Below are 23,405 nucleotides of genomic sequence, written 5' to 3' on the forward strand. Positions count from 1 at the left end.
TTCAGTGAAGAAGAAAATAAATAATCTGTCCTTCATCTTATTGGAAATAAATATTATTTTAAAAAGAAAATGACTTGGGAAAACATGCCAACCACCCCTCTCCTACAGAATAAAATGGTGGCCCCCTTACATGTACCTGTTTTGAATCAATAATCTCCTTTTAGTTCCTTTTATTGAAAAACAAATTAACACTATGTACGTGCTGGAATTAATATCTTGATGGAGATTGACACCCACCACACAAATCATATGCAAGTTGATATATCCAATTCTTAATAGCCTTTTTCAATACCTATACAGTATAAGTAAACGTATATGAAAAAGTCAAAGCATAATTTATTGATCATGAAAATTTATTTCATAAACAGCTTTTCAAATTCCTAGGTAGACTTTATAAGGAATACTGAGCAGGTGCAAATTATTTCCATCACTTCATGTTCTTGTGGATGAAATAATTCTGAAAACACAAGTATGAGAAAATCAGGATATACATGTATACATACCATTATTGAGAGTAAATTGGTGTTTAAAATTAAATTAAATTCAAAACAATGTATTGAAACATGGAGCATTGAATGCATAATTAATTGAAAAATAAATTAAATGCAATTCTACTGTTATATTTTATGATTTTGCCAGGAATATTGCTTGGTTTATTATAGCTAATATGGAGCATACCATTTTCCTTAATAATGGATTAACTTGCTGCCTGAATGAATCCATAGTTCCAATTCTTTGGGAATAGCTGCAACACATTATAATGCTATAGCTATGAGATTACTAAATGAAATACATTGTAGAATAAAATGACATTACACACACAAAACAAATCATGATATACAAAATATTAAATAAAAACAAAGTTGTGTTACAAAACTTTTCTGTAAAATTAAAACCTCTGACATTTACTAGACAAAGTAATTAATATATGAAAAAAACATTCTTTCATCTTTACCAAAATGAAAAATAAATATAATCACACCTGCATGCTTAAAAAATGTGAAATGCTTTAGAAGTATACATACCCTGTGGAGAAATGGAAGGGATTTTTATTTATTCATCCTCAAGCCTGGAACTCTTGACAGCTAGCTACAATAGTAGAAGTTTTATATATCATATAATTAAAACAAAAACAATGTATAAATTACAGAATTTCATTGACTTGACATGCAATCAAATTAAAAAAATATTTTATTTCCCCCATTAATTTAGAAATTTTATAAAATTTAATTTACAAAGATGGATTTAAACTGTTGGTTTTGTTTTCAACATAATGACACAGACAATATTTTATAAATATATTATGTACATAATGTAGCATGTTTGTATACTGTCAGAAAGAAAACAACATAACATGTTTAGTAAATCATTGTCAACTCATTTACTGAAACAATGAAATTTCAAATTTAATTTAGTGTAAATCTGTATAACTGTTGTCACAGTTGATCACCATTACTACACATAAAGTCTTAGACGAATCCATGGTCAACAAAATCTCACCGCTCCCACCAAATAATGTAACGTGCAACGCGGCCGAGCTTGGTGTTTGGTGATATGTCTTGTATCACCGAAGCGTTACACTTAGGTTCGTTAACCTGTTAACTCAGATTTTTGTTGACCAATACGATTATAATCTAATATGTACAATTACAATAAAATAATACAATGGATCTCTTGATTGAACAACCACTAACTGTGGTCAACGGGTGTCTCCCGCAAATGAATTTCTTCTTGTCTTGCCGCTACGATTGTACAAGTTTCCTGCACTTCCCCCACCTTTCTCTGTGGTATGCCACCTCTCTCAGTGTATAACCAAGTGACTGCCTTATTCAGGTCTTATGTTATGGCTATCGTAAATCCTCAGCTATGTACCCTCCGCAACTGTATGCCTTATTCAGGTCTTACTACAATGTATAAGACGACACAAAGCTGTAATCTGTAGCTAACAACGTCTCCAGAGAGGTTTCAATACACTTATACAGCGTGTATTACTTCAGAGCAGTCCCTGTACATTAGCAGATTCATACTACTTGTATGATCGTAAAATTAATACTTTTTAGTGTTTAAGAAATTGAAAGATAACGTAGGTCTAACGTTTGTACGAAACTTACCAACAACCATTTCCGTTTCAGAAGGAAACTTCAAAATTTCCTATGACAAAAATTATAACCAAACTTTTACTTATCCTACGACTGTTGATAGAGATTTGAAAAGAAAAATTCTCCATTGCCTGAGGAAGTTTAACTTAAAAATCAATTCGACTTTTCAGGATAAAATGCAACCAAGTACTTCAAAACCAATAAACTCAAAAATTTACATTCTTTACAAAATGACCATACTTATAATTTTACAAAATACTTTCGAAAAAAATGACAGATATGCAATTTTCACAAATAATATATTTATTTCCAGTTTTATATGTACAAAAATTAAACGAATAATGTAACATATATTGGACTAACAAATAAGTTGTGATATTTATACCTCGCAATAAATTGCAAAGTGGCACAGTTAAATCAATCTGTAATAATTTAGAATAACTAGTTCGAAAATATCTCCCCTTTCGATTAAGGCATTTCTCTTAAATCAAGCTAAATTGAGTTTCTGTTACTAAAGATATGTTAAGGAAAAAAAGGGATGTCGACCGAAGGACATACAGATGTATACAAATGTATATAAGCAGATGGAAAAATGAATCCTAAAAGAAATGTGAACACAGAAAGTTAACATAACCATTTAGCTCGAGTAAGCTACAACTGATTTAAAAATAAGAATTATATCATATCATGAAAATTGTAAGACGAATATTTAAAAGAGCTTTTTTCTATTCCCCTTTTTCTGAAGGTTAAGTAGTCATGTAGATTTTCAGGAGTTTTTGATACAGCAATAAGTCACTATGCGAACAAATCTAGTCTGAAGATCTGAGGATGGGTTGACTGCCCTGATCATCTACTCAGATGTGTATACTCTTCTTCATTTGACATCCCAGAGGCACCTGTTACGGCGTGGTCATAAACATCTATAGTGTCATCTTCTAATTTTTCATTAAGATGATTGTAAATATCGTTAGTTTCTGATTTTACTTGATGTGTATTGGAATATTCTGGATCCCTTTTGATAATAGGTTTCACATGAGAAATTTTCTGAAAGGAATAAAAAACAAACTTTTTCAGGAATGAAATTTTAAGAAATTTCTTAAAGTTACCTGTTATTACAAGCAATGCAAGCTAAAACAATCGCGGATGAGATATTGTAAATTTTGAAGAAAATTTACTCTGAGATAGTAAATTTATTATGCCTCACAATATAAAGTATGGGTAAACATCATTTAAGCGAAAGTTCCATAAACAAAATGTAAAATAAGTTCTAGTTTTACACTACATGGATCTCAATATTTTTCCCCTATCCCCAATAGAATATACCGCTTGCTGCAGGTTCTTTGAATCCGTTTGAATATTAATTGGCAATTCTTTTCCATAGCTGATGTTATTCACCAACTTTGCTTCAGTATTTCTGGAATAATAATTTTGAGGAAAATGTAATCAAACTTACATGTAATTGGATAAATCAACGTATATAGATTTTTTAGAAGCATAAAACGAATGGTATAAACCAATATCTAATTTCATGATGAAAACATTTGAAGAAGTAGCTATTATATATACCTATACCTACACCGTATAATCTGTACTTGTACTACTCTTAGGAATCACAAAAAATGCGTTGTTTACCGATTTTGCTCCCTTCTCCTACTCCGTAAATGTATAAGGTAGACAGCTGCAAGACATGTCAGAATACCCAACACAAATCCCGAAATAACAGCAGCAACATTTTGTGCAATATTGGTATCTCCACGTTCTATAATAGAGAAAAAAGTTCTTTTGAATTGTTCTCATGGTAGGATTCTTCTCCGGTTTTGACTAAATGTCGAATACTTAAAAGCACAAATCTTCGTCAGGATAAAATTTCTTTTATTTGTCATTAATAAATGTTTCGTTGGCATTTAATTTCCTTGTTTTAAAAGTAACCCTATTCAATATATAGTCATATTACATTTCATGTGGGATTTATTTTGGTTGTTAATCATGTTAATTGTAAACAGAAATTAAACGAGATTTAATCGCCCACGAATAGTTGTTCTTTTACAGCATATTCAATATATATTTGCCAATATCTTTTCTATATTTAGAGTTGGAAATCTAGCAGAGACTTAATATTTTTGACAGAATGGGGGCGTAAGAAGACTTGAAGAATATTTCAAACGTTAGTTATGTTATTAATTAATTATTAGACTAAGGTTTTAGAATATATCAAATAAATGTGATTTTCCAAACAAACTACAATTATGTTAACTTTCAAAGGCTTCCAATCTAATAACAGATATGAGCCAACAATCCGTAGAAAGTGTTTTCTCTCTAATTTAAGGGGCAATATCCCTCTGCTCCAAACTTCACGACTTTTTAAAAACAATCCAGACATTGATTTTCAGCAACAACTATAGCATTAAATTCAAATGGAAAATAGTTTGAAGTATGAAGCGTTGCTTACTTTTTCAGAAATGAATAATATGTCAAATCATGATGTGAAGAAAATTTGATATGGTAAATAGAAAGATTAATTATTTTTTATCTCACAATTAAATTAGAAATATGAGGTATATATAAAAATAATATTTACTCTCATACCTATCTAATTCCCATTAGAAAACATACTGAGGCGCTGCTTTTTAAATCACAATTACAAATTGTTCTCTGTGCATGTAAAATAACACGCATCCGTAAACAAGAGTTATCGTTCCATTATCGCCCTTAAAAATATTTTTTAATGAAACAAAATATTATTTAAATGTTTATAAACAAAACTGCATTTGAAATTTCAGTACAATTAAAAGAATTATACTTTAAGAGATAGAGATTTCTCAATTTACACTGTTTAAAGGAACTGAGTATAAATGTTTCAAGTAAATTATTATAAATCATTAATGTACATACTAGCAATAGAAACTATTAATCAACATTTGAACCATAGAATAAGTTGGATTGAGTTGACCATAAAATGGTTTCCATGAATGAAACTTGTAAAGTCTGACATGACAATTCACTGAATTTTATGACATATTGTCTGAAGAAAGTTATCTCTCTTATCAGAAGAGTTATCTTTCTTATCAGAGGGATATTCCACCTTAAGGTTAGACGACAAGTTCCTCAAATATATGTTTTGTATTTCTTGGTTATTAGCAGACCTATTTTTGTATTCATATGGAGCAGCATTTGTGCAAAATCTTATGCACCCCTACTAATGTGTTCGGAACCTTTTATTTATCGGTGTTCTGCAAATTATAAGACCCGATGAGTTCAGAGTAGCTCTAGCATTGCTCTGGCGAGAGTTAGCGAGACTTCAGCGAGATAGGGTAAATTATTCACGGAAATGTGGCTAGGAAGTGATTAGCACATGGAGACATGGTAAACAGAAAAGTTATGTTGCGTTTCAGTTTTAACCACCCTAGAATCAGCTGACAATGTCTTTAGAAATTTACTTCAGTCAATCGATCTCTCTTACATTCATTCAAACTAGAATAAGTATTCTCTATAATAAAATTTTCTGCAGTCATGAATTAAAATATCTTTTTGGAAAAATATTTTTGTATTGGAACCGGGACTATATTTTTTGGCGTCAGATTAGCAAATGAGGCACCAGCATTATTTTAACTGACCAATCAGCTGAATGAGTATTGGCTTATGGGTTACTACGAATACTTCATAAATTTTACGCTTGAAAAAAGGAAAATCTTATTGTAAATAAAAAAGCATTTTAGAAATATGTTCATGCTCATAATGACAAACAATTCATTTGTTCAATAAACGGTTGAAGTCTAGGTCTCTGAAAGTCCTTCTGCAAAAGCGATTCGCGTCTGTATTAATTCCTTTGTTGTACTATCGGTGAATACAATTTCCAGGTGGATTCCCTGGCCAAACACGTGATCACGAACGTAAACAAAGTTTTGTCCATTCAAATGCATAAGAGATGCTGCTCGTTTTCCTTACCCTTGAAGCGCTGGTGTTCTGAACTAGACACAAACTACATTTTATTAAACATTTTTTCCAGTAAACAATAAATTAAAAACGCCCGTAACATTTTTAAAAGTTTCTTATCTTTGTATTTTGTTCTTAACAACATTTTTTTATTATTATTTATTCCATTGACATGATCATAGATATTCATTCAATGATTGGTCAGTTGCTCGTGGTAAGATCCTCTGTGTGCATCATAACAATAGCCATATAAGGCAAACAAAGGTTTGTCTGTGTAGATGATAAAACACATTTTTTACCAGCGAATCGGTCAATAGTGAGCTCTTTTTTTCTCCGAAAAGTACAAGATATGTTGTTATTTTAACACCCCCTCCTTTAGTCACACCCTTTCTGTTGAAAATCATGAAAGTCTTTCAGAAAGGTCTGGAAACATTTATTTCAGGACATGTTTTCAAAAGAAACAGGCTATAGCAATATCCTGTTTACTGCTAATTCTATTTATAAAACCGGTTCTACCCTATAACCTTTGAATAGATCAACCTAAACCACGTGTCTTGAATTTAAATCACAATAACATTAGTAGGGGTGTTATGCGTGAATAGAAAAAAAAAACATTTGCTGTGACCTACAACTCGACATTTAGAGACTGTAGACGTACTTTTTTCCACGGGGTCATAAAACCGCGGAATCTCAATTTCTGATTAATCCGCGGATAGAAAATTACTCGGATATCCTAGACTGTCACTATATGCCTTACATTTATATTAAGTACGCTTGGACAAATTTCCGCGGAAAATTGGTGACCGCGTACATAACGTAAATTATATCACCACGCGGAATAAAGTTCTTCTACAGTATATCGACGACATAATGTCAATTAACAATGGTACATGTAATTTCCATTCCTATGTCGGTAGTATATATACTGGTGAGCTTGATATAAAGATACCACAGAGTCTGACACATCTGTTTATTACTAAGGTAATCTAACAACCAAGCCTTATAAAAAATGTGATGACTCTAATTTTTCTACCGCCAAACTTCTTTTGGAATAAGTTTCGATTATTTTGTTAACAACTATCGTCGAAAATAAATCCCACACAGAATTTCATATGACTATATATTTAATAGGTTCCTTTTGAAACAACGAAATATAATGTCACCGAAAATGTTCTAGATAACAAGTCAACGAAACTTGATCTCCACGAAAATTTGTGTTTCCGCAGTATTTATTTCTATATTTAAATTTTTGTCCTACGCAGAGAATATAATCAACATCCCCGCTTCATAAATAGCCATTTTAATCTGTGTATCATAAAAAAAGTTTTGCTTTATAAATAATACATGAAATAACCTTGTCGCAATGCCATACTCGTTTCAATTACTTAAACAATTTTATCGAACAATTATATCAACAACATTTAAAATGAATTTCTGTATATTAACTTTAATTCACGTGCGATAAAAAATTCACGAAGTTCGCGAGAGCCTCGTCATCGCGAATATTTCTTATCGCGAACCGGTCCTTAAAAAGTATGTGTCTATTAACAACATACTTAAAAGGCTTGATCGCGAAAATTAATTGTCGCAGACTAGTTTATCCCTTGTAAATCGCGAAATAAGTCGTCGAGAATAAAAGTTGGTTTACAGTACCCTGCAATGGTTGTGGATTCTTTGATGTTTCCGTATCACCAGCTGGCAATACTTTTTTATCTACAAATTATAGAGGTTTTGTATTAAAACAGAGCAACATAGTAAAAAATAATTAAAATGCTTTAGAACAGAATCGTTTTTTATTAGTTTCTCTCACCATTCTCTTTCTTTCTTTCTCTCCCTCTCTCTCTCTCTCTCTCATCATTGTGTAAATTTTTTCTCTTTATCTAAAGTCAGTTAATTGCTAAAATGTGCTGAGTACGACATATAAAATGGTAATGACAGTAAACAGAGTATATATTGTTTGATATTTTAAACAAGATAAATGGATTGAATAAAACGGAAACGTATCAGAAATTGCTAGAATGCCTCAAATTCAAAAAAGGAATATCTAATTTACGCTCTCAAAATGTTCAAATTCTATACCACAGTCTAAGAAAGCATATGTTTAATTTACAAGTTTATAATAAGGACATTGTCAGTAAATACACATTTGTAATTTTACAATTGTTTTTCTACAAATTTACAAAAAGATTAAAAATCCATGAAGGCATTTTTAAAATAAAAATATAGTGTTTCCATTTAAATATAATTTTTTTTTAATTAAAAAGAGAAGACTGCTCCCGAAATAAATCTTTGTTAGGATGGAAGTTATATTATTGGTTGGTTTTGATAAACATCCCTTTAAAATTTCGAATTTACCCTCAAACATGTAAGTATGATCATGTCTCATGAAATGCTTCATACAATCATCATATATAGATTAAACTCAAGTATATTACTTTTACAAAAAGAATACAATTTCCGGTATAAAATTCATATATGAAAAAAAAGTTTCAGTATAACTAGCTTTATGCTCTTAAGCTTGCACTTAAGACTTCATACGGAAGCTCTAAAGATATAATAAAAAAAATAATTTATAATTAATAAGTCATAACAAGTAGGTAAATGTCCCTCTTCCACACATTCATGTGTACATGTAGATTTACATTTAGATGTCTGTGAAAAAAACATGATATTTTTTGTATTACTGAACTTGAAAGACATATATGTTTATTGCATGTATGTAAAACAATGTCAGAAAAATAACAGAAAGTAACTTAACAAGTATCGTTCTAGTAAAAAAAGAAAACAACAACACTGCATTATTTAGCATAATACATGTATGTGTCAAACATCTAAATGGACATAATCTTAATACTAGTATCGGACGTGATACCAAAAAATACCAAAATAATATACGTAAGCGTATTGATCTAAAATTATGATATAACAAAGTGTCGGCAAAATTTTAATATACCTTGAAGTAACTGATTATATAATCACTGATGCCATAATTTCAGCTGTTATCAAGATGGCGTACATGCACAACTTGCAGCAAAAATATGTTGTAAACTTGATTAATAAGAGCGATATCTTAAATATTGTACAGTGTGTGATAATGAAAAATATGCAGACTAGAAATACCTGTCTAGTTTTCATGTATGAAAAATAATTAGAGAGTTTGAACAAAATTAAAATCCTGACTCCCCAACCCCACCAAAAAAAAAATCAAAGTGAATCATCATTGAGAAAACCTTAGTAAAGTCAAATCTGTGTTCAGGGACAATGCAGGCAAGTGTATTTAGAGAAATTTGAAATTGGAATTGGGTGTGTCTGGATACAAGATTTTTGATTTTAAAACCAATTGACGTTCAAAGCTGGTTAAAGTTTGGAAGATTGATTGATAGAAAGACTAAAACGACGCATTTATTTAAATGCAACTAGAATTAAAAAAAAAAAATAGATATGCGCTTTAGGGGTTCTAAAAAGCCAGATATAAAACAAAAAAAATTCTCATGTATCCTGTGAAACTTACAAAACAGTGGTCATAAATTTCTGAGCGAGATTCTCCTAATTTATTTAGGATAATGTTGAAAAGTTTTATTTTAATATTTGTTGCCGTAGTAACTGTAATGGAGAATATTGGATATATCTTACTCAAAAATAAAATTTTGAATATCTGCTTATTAAAATGATATGTAAAATGTATATGGCTTTTGTTGTTATTTATCTGTCTTTAGATGTGTGAAATATATTGTGAAACACCCTCTGCAGTGTTCCAAATTTAAATTACCTAAATGTAAATTTTTATGTTTAAAATTGTATTGTTACATGTATTTTGCTTTTTTCTCAACATTTGATTTATCCCTTATTATCTCCAGTATGGAGTTTCATTTAAACAAACGATGAAGAATTAACGTTAATATGCTTATGAGACAAATTGGTTTTCTAGCCTGCGAATATGGAAATGCAATGTTCACTCACATGGTTGGCATGATCCATTTGCAAAATAATGTTCATCCGTACAGACACAAATGTTCTTTCTACAAACACTCGAATTTGCAGTTGCATTACACTGTTCATCATACCAACAGGTTTGATTGACTTCTAAATCAGCTATCATGAATGAATTATAGAAATTATGCTTTCATTTCTAATATAACTGTTAAGCAATAGTGATGATATTAAATTGTACATTACGTTTCAACTTCTGAATCATTTCAGTTTCAAAATACCTAATGTATAAACATGAAGTCACCATGATGAAGTTAATTGTATAAAAATTCAAATAGATTATTCTGACTTCTATTATATGAATTTACAAAAAACGATTGATCATTATATAAGAAATAACCGTCGTAAACAAACTTTAACGCAAGGTATGAATTGTATTCAAATAAAAATTCTCTTCTTACTTCGTATGCAGTGTCCATTAATCTCTCTAAATCCTGCGAAACATTTACAAGTAGAAGTGGCTTTGTCACATACTCTGTTGTATCCTGCTTTGCTGCATTGGATATCAAATGTACAGGGTTCACCCATACTAAGATCAACTGTAGTAAAAACATTAAATAATAATTCAGGGACATAAATGTAATTTGTATTTTCTTTATTTAACAAATTAAAGGCAGTAACTTAGAAATGTCGTGTTTAAGACAGAACTTTAATTTTGAAAAAAAGACATCAATCAACCAAGCCTGTCGTAAATTTAGCAGGGCTCGACACTTTAGACCACTTATGTTTTTTTCAATAAAGTGTTAGTATGGAGGCATAGAGTGTTTCGGCGGTTTTTAAAGAGAAATATGATTTTTTGCTCTTAAGGCCCGCCATCATCTGTGCAAAAAAAAAGCGACGACATCCTAACATCCAGACATGTCTCAAACTTATTAGAACCCAAGGCCTCACATTGCCAACAAACGCATTATTAATTACTTATGATGTGACGAGCATGTACACAAACATGGAATTGAACGAACTTCTCTCATCAGTAAATGAGGCTTACACACAGGGCAATAAAACGCAATTAGACATTCCATATCCGGACCCTGAGGATCTAAACTTCTTACTGAAATGCGTCTTGGAAAACAATTACCTTGAATTCGATGGAAAATATTACAAATAAATAATAGGAGCAAGTATGGGGACAGTCCTCAATCCAGAGATCTGTGACATCAGAATGTATCAAATCACAAAGCATATAATGGCACAATTTCCTCATGCCAGCAAAATTGTCTTCCACGGCAGATACCGTGATGACGGTTTCATAATTTTTAATGGAACGCAACCAGAGATAGAAGAATTCTTCAATAACGGCAATCACTGTCACAAGCATCTCAGATTTACATTTGAAATTTCTCCATCTGCTGTGAACTTCCTTGATACTACAGTTTATAAAGGACAGAAATTTCAAAATTTTAACAAACGTAAGCTTGATATCGAGTCGTTTATCAAACCATCAAATAACATTCAGTATCTTCACAGACAGAGCGCTCATAGCCCAGCTGTGTTTAAAGGATTCATTATAGGAGAATGCATTAGACATGCAAGAAACACTACTGACCCTGAAATATTACATGCAACACTTAATGACTTCAAGACGCACTTATCAAAGCGAGGTTGTTCTACTTCGGAAATTGATCTTATTATCAAGGAAACGGTCAACACAAACCGATCAAAACTCATCATCAAAGAGACTAAAGAACAGTCATTACGTAACCCTACAGTACTGGTTACTAAATTTAACCATTGCGTTAAAGGACTGAAAAAACGAATTCTGAAATACCTGGACACCATTCTTAGAAATCCAGAATGCAAAACTTTATTTAATTCTCAACCAATCATAGCTTACAGCAAACACAAGAATACAGGTGACGAAATAATCCGGTCTCACCTAAAACAAACACCATGATTTATGTCCGTGACCCCTGATGAGGCTTCTTAATAGCCGAAACACTCTACAACTACTTGCATAATTCAAATCAAATATTAATCTGCTCTATGCAAAAAATCATATCTACTAGAAGTGTGGTTTGGAGTGTCGGGTCCTAATAAATCTCTTACAAGTTTGATTGATTGATGTCGCTAATTTTCAAACATTTTGAATGATAACGCAGCACAATTAAGGTTACAAATGGACACATCGGCAAGTTTTAAAGCTAAAAATTACATACTTTATTAGGATGGGCGATTCTTTTTAGGCCTTCACTGATTTAAAAAAATTCAATGTGGTTTTAATCTGCATGTTGAGGACTTTAAGATTTTTATTTTGATTTGTCACGTGATGTCGACGTCGCATGATTTTAGCAATTATACTTGCAGTTTAGAGGTCATCTATAAATTCCAATATTGCAAGGGCATAACAAAGTTAAAAACGTAGTTTAATTCATAATCCTTTCAACACTATATGTCGTTTGTGAAAAGTGCGGCGAACCTAGTAAATATATATTCCCTTTTTTAATTGCTAAAATTTAATTTTTTGGAAGGCAGGTTGAATATTTTGCTGGTCAACTTCATTAAATATAGCTATAATTAATTTATTTGCAAGATTTCATGAGGTTCGCAGCACTTTTCAAATATCTTAATGCTTCTTGATTTTATGTGTAAAAACTTGATAAGATACATTGAGGGTATGTCCTTGCAATAAATCGATTTATTAGGGCCATTCCATTATTTATTCAATGATTCTGCATACAAACACACGACAGCATTACTTTTCTGGAGAATGTACGGATAGTTTATAAATAAAATATTACAGTAGACATCGCATCCAAATAAACGGTCTTTTATTTAATTGAAATAATATTTTATTTGAGAACAAAAGACATTTTTCATTGTGCAAAATGTGACTTGATCATCTTCTCACTGTGTACAAACTGCGTCATTTTTGCAAGATGACGTCACATTGACAAGTGTATTGCGATCGATGGATCGTTTATATACTGTTGTGTGGAATTTAACAAACGACAAAACTGCATGTAATAGTAAGTTTATATGTAGTTAACAGCTATTCAGCTGTTTGAAATAGCAAATAATTTCATTTTGTGGTATTTTGAAGACCTTATATTATGTTACGTCATAGTATATATTTTCCGTATGAATTAGGCCCCGCCTCTTTACTTTAACCTAACTGTGCTGCGAAATGTTAAAGGGAATTCCCGAGAGAATTGAAAATGATGTTGTAAATTCGTGTATCAAAATACCTTTTTATAGCTAAAAATCTATAATGTACATTAAAAATCAGAAATAAAAGACTAACTGTGTACTTGTCAGTGTACCTTTTCTACAAATGCTATTTAATCGCAAGGTGTCATTTAAGCAGACGCAAGTACCAATGTAGCCTAGTGCGCCGTAATTTCTCCTCAAACACTCTTCATTCTCACCACACCAACTGTTTTCTTCGCAGCCACCTGATAAGTGAAAAAATGCATGGGACATTCCTGGCAACATCGATCACCTGATTTCTTATGAACATGTTGGACTCTCTTAACTTTTTTTCTTTGTACTGAAGAAGGGACAGGGCGTCCCAAAAATTTGACAATTTTTATTGTTTATGTCGTCGGACATTATAGTGCTTAATATCAAATTTCCATCTGCGACCTTGTATCTTCTTTGTCGATCCGACACTTAGGATAAACATGTTCAGTGTTGTTGGGTTTTTAGTGCTATATATATATATATATATATATATATATATATATATATATATATATATATATATATATATATATATATATATATATATATATATATATATATATATATATAAAATTTAAGTTCACTTGTATCAAGCAATTTCATTGGCTGAATCATTCAGAGGAACATATAACATTTTGTATAACATAACTTGCCTACGTCACAATGAGTTACGTCAAAAACGTATTAATCCGCTTGACGTTACTTTTAAAATAATGCTCAGTTTGAAGCCTTTTTCCGGAGGAAATATTGGCTCATTGTCTACACTGAAATTAAATTATAAGGAATGAAGCTTATTTCAACTTATGTTATCCGATATAACAAAACTTGGGGCAGTTTACGCTTTCTTATAAACCGCTTCGCGGTTTAAAAAGCGTAAACTGCCCCAAGTTATGTTATATCGTATAACATAGGTTGAAATAAGCTTCATTCCTTAAATATATCCAAAATTTAAATAATGTCTCAGTAATCGGATAACAATATTTAAAAAAAGTAAAAAGAAAACACAGAAATCCTCAGATAAGCTTTAGCGCTTTCATTTTCAATTTTCAGAAGCTTACAATAGTATCATAGTAATAGTAACTGTTACTATGATACAACTGTAAGCTTCTGAAGATTGAAAATGAAAGCGCTAAAGCTTATCTGAGGATTTCTGTGTTTTCTTTTTACGTTTTTTAATATATATATATATATAAATATAAATATATATATATATATATATATATATATATATATATATATATTACAGGAAATAAAAAGCTCTTACCGTATGCCTGAATATATAGAGTCCTTTCTCTAACATACGATGAATTTGTAATACAGTTTATAGTCCTTTTCCTGATCTGGAACGTTCCACTTAATTTCTTAAAAATGCTCATTCGTGCAGTTTTTAACCAATAATAATAAATATCTTCATCAGAATTATAGCCAAAATAAACATTACAGAAGATCTGTGATTTACAAGTCGGCGGACCTGCCCTTTCTGAAACAAAAAATAGCAAGATATTGTACAAAATACCTTTTTATATAGAGCATTGTTATTATAGTACAATGACTGTGAAGCTAATCAAACGGTCAGCAATTTTTCATTTCACAAGTTATCTTTTTGGAATTATTTTAAAACAGTGAATCATTGGAAGCAATAATAAAAAAAAACCATTACATGCGTCTTCATTATGCACAAAAGCACATGTGTTTGTTGACAAGCGACATAAAATTTTAACTGCTTTATGTGTATCAATGAATTTTATGATATCTAATAAGCGTAATTTTTTCATCATAGAATAAAGCAAAAATCGTAAATTTCATTTTTCAATAGATTAGTAATGTTTTGTAAGCGATGGTACGTGTACGAGGGTTGATCCAAAAGTAATGTCACAACTTTGATAAAATTGCTATAGATCGACGTAAAACAACAAAATTATACATGATTAAATGTTTATTTATTTCAAATCAGACCTGAAAAGTTCAAAGGAATATATGACGTATACTTTTCAAAATATTGGATTTTAAACAATGCGCGTTTATGGTAGTCGCCGCACCTAATTAAATATAACGTCGTACGACGCATACGCAGCGTCATACTTTTAAGCCTATCCCCTTCGTTTCATTAAAACATATTTGTGATTCGCAAACACTTTCACCCATTCCACTTTCTTTAAGAATTCTTGTAACATTATACACTCACTCTTTTTATAGTTAATCCCTCTGTCAAATATTTCTTGAACAGCATAAGACAAACTTAAAAATTCACATGTCACTCTACCCGACCGTCTTTTTGACAACGTCAGGCACCATTGAACGTTTCCGTCCGATCTCCTATCTTTCGCTCTTCTTGTCCTCTGCTACTCATTCAGTGATTAATCACCCGCCTAAAATTGCTGAAACCATCTATGAAGATGTCTGTTATTAACATTCCTTATTCTGCAAGTCTGGTTGATTTACGAAAATGTCGCTAGTGATGATTAACATATCTTGAAGCAAAAATGCATTACAACTCGTCGAGCCTTTTTCCCCATTTCAACAATCCCTTTGTTCAATTCAACAGAGTAAAACAACAATGTTTATGATCAAAATACCAATATCGTCATTTAATTTTCATTTAAAGACTAGAAAATGACGAGAATAGTGTTTTTTTTTTAATTGGGAGATTAGGTGCTTTTTTAGAATCTATTTGATGTGTTTGTATTTTTTATTCTAAGAAAAAAAAATACACTAAAAAACGTGACGTTCCGTTTTGACGCGGCGACACCCCCTATACTCTATGTTTTAAACATATATAAAATAAATTCAAATAAACATTATTAAATTAACATTTCAATGTTAATTATTTAGATTTATATTTGTGCATCTTTTGATATATTGTATCTGATAATATGACGCCAAACATAAAAGATATGAATACTGTGACATTACTTTTGGATCAACCCTCGTATATCCAGGCTGTGCAACCTCGAACACGACGTTTTTTTCGGTCGAAGAGTAGTAGAGAAAAACTCCTTTGGTATGAACATTTGACATCAAAAAATCCCGTTATATGTAATTAAGGTATGTGTTAGACACTTTTGTTCCATAGAATCTGGATTTTTTTAATCTCATTCTGGAAGTTGTTAGAAAACGTATCGTAAATTTTAGATGGAGTGTCTAAACAAATGAGACCTTGAAAATGACGTCAAAGGGGGAGGGGGGGGGGCTTTTTAACATTCCTCTTTTGTCCCTGAAAGAACTGGTATAGACTTAAGGAATTAATAGATTGGTTACGTAGAAATAAAATACACACAGAGTACTTGGCTAGTTTTTTTATGCCAAAAGAAATACAGAGAGAGAAGGGATGTACAGTTAAATGTGAATTTTTAGTCAAGATGTGAAAAATCAATTACATAAAAAAATGACGCTGATAATTATGATGTACATGTATGTATTAAACTCCAAAAAGCAAATTACAATCAAGGGAGGTTCTCTCTCAATATATAGGTCCATTTGCAAAATTATATGCTTTGAAAGCCGCTGTTCACGACATTGTAAAGTCATACACACGACAGGTCGAAGTCCTTAATATTCAGCTTCAGGAAACATATAAAGTTAAAAATTTCAACATTTCTTTTATTATGTTTTTTGTTACATAGTACTAAATTTATAGCCTCAGTTCACAACCTCTTTGATGCCCCCTCGGATATGGAATTCACATGCATAAACAATCTAAGCTCTAGAAATTTATTACAATACTTCATATTTGACCAATTTAACTGTATACATGCATATTTTTTTTCCTTAAAAAGATAATAAAAGCTTTGCACAAGTCTAAAGGTATTTATATATGTTAATCATTAAGGTTAAAAATAAATACAGATATTTAATTTACACACCTAAAAAAATATTTCATATAATTTAATTATTTTGACAATTTAGACTTTGTATATGTTACATGTACCTGTCAGCCGGCGTTTAACTTCTTTAAGCGGAATACTACATGTATTTTCCTTCTCTACAAAATCTTTTACTCCTTCCAGACAAATGGATCTATCAAGAAAGTTAATGGCATAACTAGTAATAAAATGAATATTAAATAAATTTATGAATAATTAATTGGATTAATAAATCTTTACAACTCGTTTGAAGAAGGGAAAATGATTTAAAGACAATCTTTAGAGCAAAAGATAGGAACGAACATTTCCTCTTGTCAAAAGCAAATTCAACCACTTACACTCAGTACTTTCTGTAGCGTTGCTCCTGAACACAAATAACACAGAATTGCTCGTAAGAGTAAATAATTCTAGCGTTTCAGAACTCGAGTAGGGAGATATTTATTTTTTATTTCTAGTTCAATTCCAACGATTTAACTTCTAAAAATCCCTAAAGATTGAAGCCAAATGTTGCAAAACTACTGGCGAGTAAATAATTCCTAATTGATCCGTGGATATAATATAGGAAACAGGCAATGCATACATATATGTGGAAATTATAAATATAACACTCCAATTGGTTCATATCAATTAACGTTGTGCTTGGTAGAAATTATGTGGTAATGGGATACAGTTGACGTAAAACTAAAAATTTACATTTTTATTCTCAGGATGTCTGAAGATCTCTGCATGTATTAGGGTTTTTTTTTTATTTTTTTAGTAGTGCATACATGTTCTAATAGATCAGGAGTAAAATTGATCTTTGGTTAACATTTAAAATACAAGTAAAACTGAAACCCTCATTGTGATGATAAGGTATGCAAAATTGAGATATAATCTCTTGGCATTTTAATGTGACTTGGAAATTTCCATAGAAATTCTTAAGGTTAAAGGTTCATAAAACACTATCATTCTGCTTGAGTTTTGAAATTTCGTGGAATATTTGCTCACTAGACGTCAGCGGATAGCTCACCATATTTCCCTCTTCTTTTTCGTCTTCCAAACAGTTAAAAAGGAGTTATAAAGTCAGAAGTCAAATAGAACATCAAATTGCTTCTTTTACTTGAAGACACAGCTTTCTTTTTCTTTATTTAATTTTGGTACAGAGTTTAACGATACAATGATTTCACAAAGAGCCATTTAATACAAAGTATGCTAATATTAAATGAATGAAAAATATGGATTTATGAATTTGGTTTTTTTAATATAACTTCCGATATAAACGACGACAATGAAACTTAAATTTAGGAAACTACAATTAAGTATATCAAAAAATATCAAAAGTTGGCTTTTATGAAAAAGGTTTATTAAATCAATCTAAAACTTACCTTGTAAATAGTATTGAATGTACTTCAGGAAGTGAAAGAAGAAATATAATTGCTCGTACAAACGCCCAGAAACCTGAATTTTAACGTAAATGTAAAGTAAATTAATCAAGTTCAATAAAAACAAAAGTAATATAATTTAAAAAAAAAAAATAATGCTCAAAGTACATTTTATCGATTTCTAATACTGCGCAATATAGTTAAGTGTCAAGGATTTGTAAACTATATAAAATGTCTATCATAGTCAATAATAGTAAACTATAAATATAAAAGTATCGTAACTACATATTAATATCTATATTGATATTTGTAAGGATAGTGAGCGGCGACATGCTGCAAAAATGGTAAAAATGAATACCTCAAGCATAAATATCTATACACTTAGCTCTTTAATACCTAAAAGTTTCAGGCATGGTAAACCTTACACTTTAATTGGTTGAAACAAAAATCTTTAAGAAACATTTTTATTCTTTTATCTGATTATATACATGTATGTTCTAAAGTGAGCTATTTATGAATATACACATGTTTTGTTTAGTTTAAAGTACAAAGACATCCTAATAAAATTAGTTGAAGAGAAATTAAGGAAATCTAGTATCGTATTTAAAAAAAGACGTATATATGTATTTACATTACATCATGCGACACTACATGATGCGTTAACAAATATCTCAGCATGGGAATATTAAATAACTTAATATAATATAATAAATTAATATATTTAAAAATTAAATTAATCATTTTAAATTGGATCAATGTAAATTAGATAAAAACAAATATTGCGATCCCCCGGATAAAATACTGATTAAGCACCCTATTGATTAAAAGAGGCTCAGGGAATATATCACTGACCTAAGCAACTATATCCAACTGACTATTGTTTGACCAAAGGAGCTTTACAAAACCAAGAACAATAAAAAATAAACAACTTGCAATTGTATAAAATGCATAAACAATTCTTGTGCACCTAAATATTAATCAAATAACTGTCACATAAAGGCAATCATCTTTTTTAAAGAGCGTTGTATCAGACCTGTATAATTACGTTAGTTTATCATGTAAAAATTAAAGGGTCTCATTGCAACGACTTTTTTTCCTCAGTTAAAGACCTTTTCTTGTTATTCTGCAGTGTCGTATTTAATCAAGATCTTTTTACATCTTTCGTATTTTTTTCAGAAACTAAAATGCAGTTCCGTATTTTCAGAATTTTTTCATCATTTGCTGAAAAATCACTTCTTATTGCAATTTTTGCTGTATTATATTTATTGAAAATTTTCAAAATGTCCATGTATTTGCTTTATATGTATAAATTAATCAAGATAAAAGAATATTTTCAGGGAAGATTGAAAATCTGTTATTTGAATGCACCCTTCATTTTGACATGAATTTTTTTCTGGTCGACAACAAAGCCATATTTTATTTAGCTGGATTGAACTGATTTTAGTAAAGGTATATAAAATTTTTCAAGTTCAAAAAAACATATTAAGCGACATAAAATAAGAACAGAGCAAACACGGACATTCAAAAACATCATAGGTGGGATCAGGTGCCATGGAGGAGTGAGCATCCCCTGCCGACCGGTCACACCACCCGTGTGCTCCATGTCATGATCAGGAAAAAATGGAAATATTCTTCGTCAATTCAGTGTTTAAATAATGGACTACCAATTTGTATGAAAGACGTCAGTCAGCATTTGACTGTATGATGAATTTTATTTGATGACAAGGTCATTGTATAGACCATAGAACTTTCTCAAGAACAACAAAGCCATTGTTATAGATACGGAAGCATCCTCGGGTAGTTTGGCATTCAGTTCACCTAATTTCAACTTTTCAATACAGAATTGATTTTTTTTGTTTCCAGTCAATTACTTCAGGTGATCGATGTTAGCGAAGGGCCTCTTGTTTATCTAATATAACTTAAACTACACTTGGATTTCGTGCATTATGTAACACTTTTAAGGGAAAAAAGGGCACACACACACACACCCTCACACACAGAGAGAGAGAGAGAGAGAGAGAGAGAGAGAGAGAGAGAGAGAGAGAGAGAGAGAGAGAGAGAGAGAGAGAGAGAGAGAGAGAAAATAAACAGAACAGAGTGAAATATTCACCTTACCTAGCAGTTTTCCAGTCATTGTTTAAAAAAAAACATATATATTAATTTTTCATAGTCTTTCTCTAAACTGACAATAACATGATTGAGATTTTCAGTTATTTACTTCCTTCTTGTGACCCCTTCCTATATGTATTGACGCGGTCTGTTGAATTTGATTTAATACAAACAAATTTAAAGCCTATCTGAGTCACAAATAAATACTGTAAAGGAAAGTCGATACTAGGATAGCCAGTGGGAGATTTACGTACAAATTAAGAACTTGATCTTTCAAATGGGGAACTTTACATACTTCGATCAATAAATCAACACACTTAAACTTTCAAGTAGCAGCTGAAAAAAAATAAATTAAATTTCATTACAGCATGAATTATTTTTAAATAAGGAAGTTGTACACACAAACAGCATGTCATGAAAAATATGCCTTTAAACAATGCACACCTGAGAAAGAATAAAAACTTGTGTATGATCCTTTAGCGGAAAAAAAATGATGAAAGGATCCTTTATATACAACAAATAAGGAAATGTTCTCAAAAGAAATTTGAAAGTAAATTTAAAAATGAGCAATATACATGTAACTTAAGTATGCTACATATATACATACTTTGACACAATTAAAGTAATCTCAATATTGAGATGAATGGTAATTTATTTTCAGAATCACTTTATTTAGTCTATACATTAATTTTTAAGAACATTTGCTTTAGTCTATACATGAATTTAAAGTATATATTTGCATTTATTGCATTAATAAACAGTTTTATAAATTGAATAAAATAAACAGGATTTTTTTTTTTCTCAATCGAGAGAGAGAGAGAGAGATCGTTATCTTCGCAATAAAATTTTCGAGTTTTTGTTTTTATTTTAAAAAATGTAGCGTTTATCTTAACTTGTAACATCGTGGATTTTTTTAATCTTGATCTTCAAATATTTACTTCCTTCTTCTGGCCGGTTATCTATCTTTATAAGGATAATAAAACAATTTTTTGATCAATATTTTTAAAAGGGTGTACCTGTGCATACCTGTCCAGATCATTAACTACTACTGAATACTATAAATGTTTTATTTTTCTGACCTCAACTAATTTTTATAAGACTGTAATATATGTACGATGTTTAAAGCGTGGGTAAGGTTTTCTATCAAATTGTGTTTGTACCCCGTCTGTTAGATATGCACAGTTTTAACTTCTTCTAAAGAACCTGAGTATAGGGAATTCAAAATTGTTGAAATGAAATACATACCCTCTTCAAAGGGAGATTATTGAGATTCATGAAAACTTGGCAATTGGCAATTCCTAAATATCCTTCTTCTGAAGACATGAAAATGATGGGGAAGATCCTATTGAAATCGTGGATTCATTTTTTTTTCAAATCATGACTCATGGGGGTAGGGTGGGGCTACATTGGACGATCAAAGTTTTACATAGAAATATACATAGAAAATCTTTAAATATTTTTCTAAAGAACAACAAAGCCATGATTGGTCATATCTATATGGAAGCAACCCCAGGTAGTGTAGATTAAGTTTAATTCAAATCGTGACTCCTGGGGGTAGTCTGGGACCATAATGGACGGGCAAAGATTTACATAGACACACATAGGAAAGTTTTTAAAATCTTCTTTACAAACACAACAATGTCATGATTATTAGTCATATCATATCGATATGCATATTTATATGAATATCTTCAGATAGTGTAGATTCATGTTTGTTCATATCATAACCTGGAGTGGAGTGGGTTTACTCCTATGGATTAAAACATTTCAATACTAAACTCAGAGCTATTTTTTTTCCTAGGCACAATGCCAAGGTGAGTAAAGTAGCCCATGTGCCTTTTATTCATCATTCTTTCCATGAACCTTTTGTTTTGATCATATTCAAGAGAAAATTAAAACTATGTCCATGCATTGTTATGTCAATAAGTTTCAAGATATCATCAAGTACATGTAACAAAGTTACCGACTTGCAATTTACTGAATGAAGCTACTCCTACGTGATTGAAGTACAACAAGTGATGCGATATTGTCTAAATGATATCCAATTTACTCTCTATTAATGAACTGCTAAGCTCTCCCTCAAAATTAATATTTCGAAGTTGTTAGTGTTTCAGAAATATTTGTGATTTTGTATGCAAGTCTCGCACATAGACAAAGCAAACGTGTTTGGCCATTAAAGGGGCATAGACACAGTTTTAACTAAAAAAATCAAGGTTTTATTTTTCCATTTTAAAAATAATTAAATAGTATTGCCAATGATAAAAGATTTGAACTTCAGTTGTCAAGATACATGAAAGATTTATAGCACCAAACCTTTGTTATGTAAACATGGTCCGTGTCATGTTTTGTTAACATATGTTTAATATACCGGTATACCAATATATGTTCGCCGAAAGCAGATAATTTCAATAAAAAAGTAAATTCTAAACACGAGTAGTCAGTTTCAAGTGATTTGCTGAATTTCATTTTGGTATAAACAATTGTTTCATACTTGGATATTTCACTTGAAAAAGACGTGAATGATAATCTCACAACCAAGTTATATGATAAACGTGATGATTTAACTTTTTTATTGTCAACTTCCCTTACTTATAATTATGCAGCAATATACCTTCATCACCTGCATACGTAGTATATATATCTCAGTTGATTCGATACGCAAGAGCATGCTCTACGTATGAACAATTTCTAAAACGAGGTAAATTATTGAAAATTAAGTTGATGAAACAAGAATAACAGCAGACTCGTTTAAAGTCATCATTTCGTAAGTTCAATGGTCGATACAATGACGTTGTCAGCAAATACAATGAATCATTGAGTCAAATGCTGACTGACGTTTTTCATATTTATTGTTAGTCCATTATTTATGC

General features: G+C 30.8%; 1 protein-coding gene across 1 annotated transcript; it reads right to left on the reverse strand.

The window, feature by feature from the left end:
- Window positions 1-2,431: 2,431 nt before the first annotated feature.
- Window positions 2,432-18,498, reverse strand: LOC134251129 (uncharacterized). The gene is made up of 10 exons (XM_062733487.1): window positions 18,430-18,498; window positions 17,131-17,219; window positions 14,467-14,682; window positions 13,283-13,414; window positions 10,424-10,561; window positions 9,993-10,124; window positions 7,686-7,745; window positions 3,732-3,858; window positions 3,423-3,513; window positions 2,432-3,143 (listed from the first exon to the last, which is right to left on the reverse strand). Exons 3-10 carry the CDS (start codon window positions 14,576-14,578, stop codon window positions 2,946-2,948), a joined length of 990 nt encoding a protein of 329 aa, XP_062589471.1. The 5' UTR covers window positions 14,579-14,682; window positions 17,131-17,219; window positions 18,430-18,498; the 3' UTR covers window positions 2,432-2,945.
- Window positions 18,499-23,405: the final 4,907 nt, after the last annotated feature.

The sequence above is a fragment of the Saccostrea cucullata genome, unplaced genomic scaffold, assembly GCF_032062105.1.
Source record: "Saccostrea cucullata isolate Sc308-1 unplaced genomic scaffold, CSIRO_AGI_Scuc_v1 ctg4001, whole genome shotgun sequence".
Taxonomy (NCBI): Eukaryota; Metazoa; Mollusca; class Bivalvia; order Ostreida; family Ostreidae; genus Saccostrea; species Saccostrea cuccullata.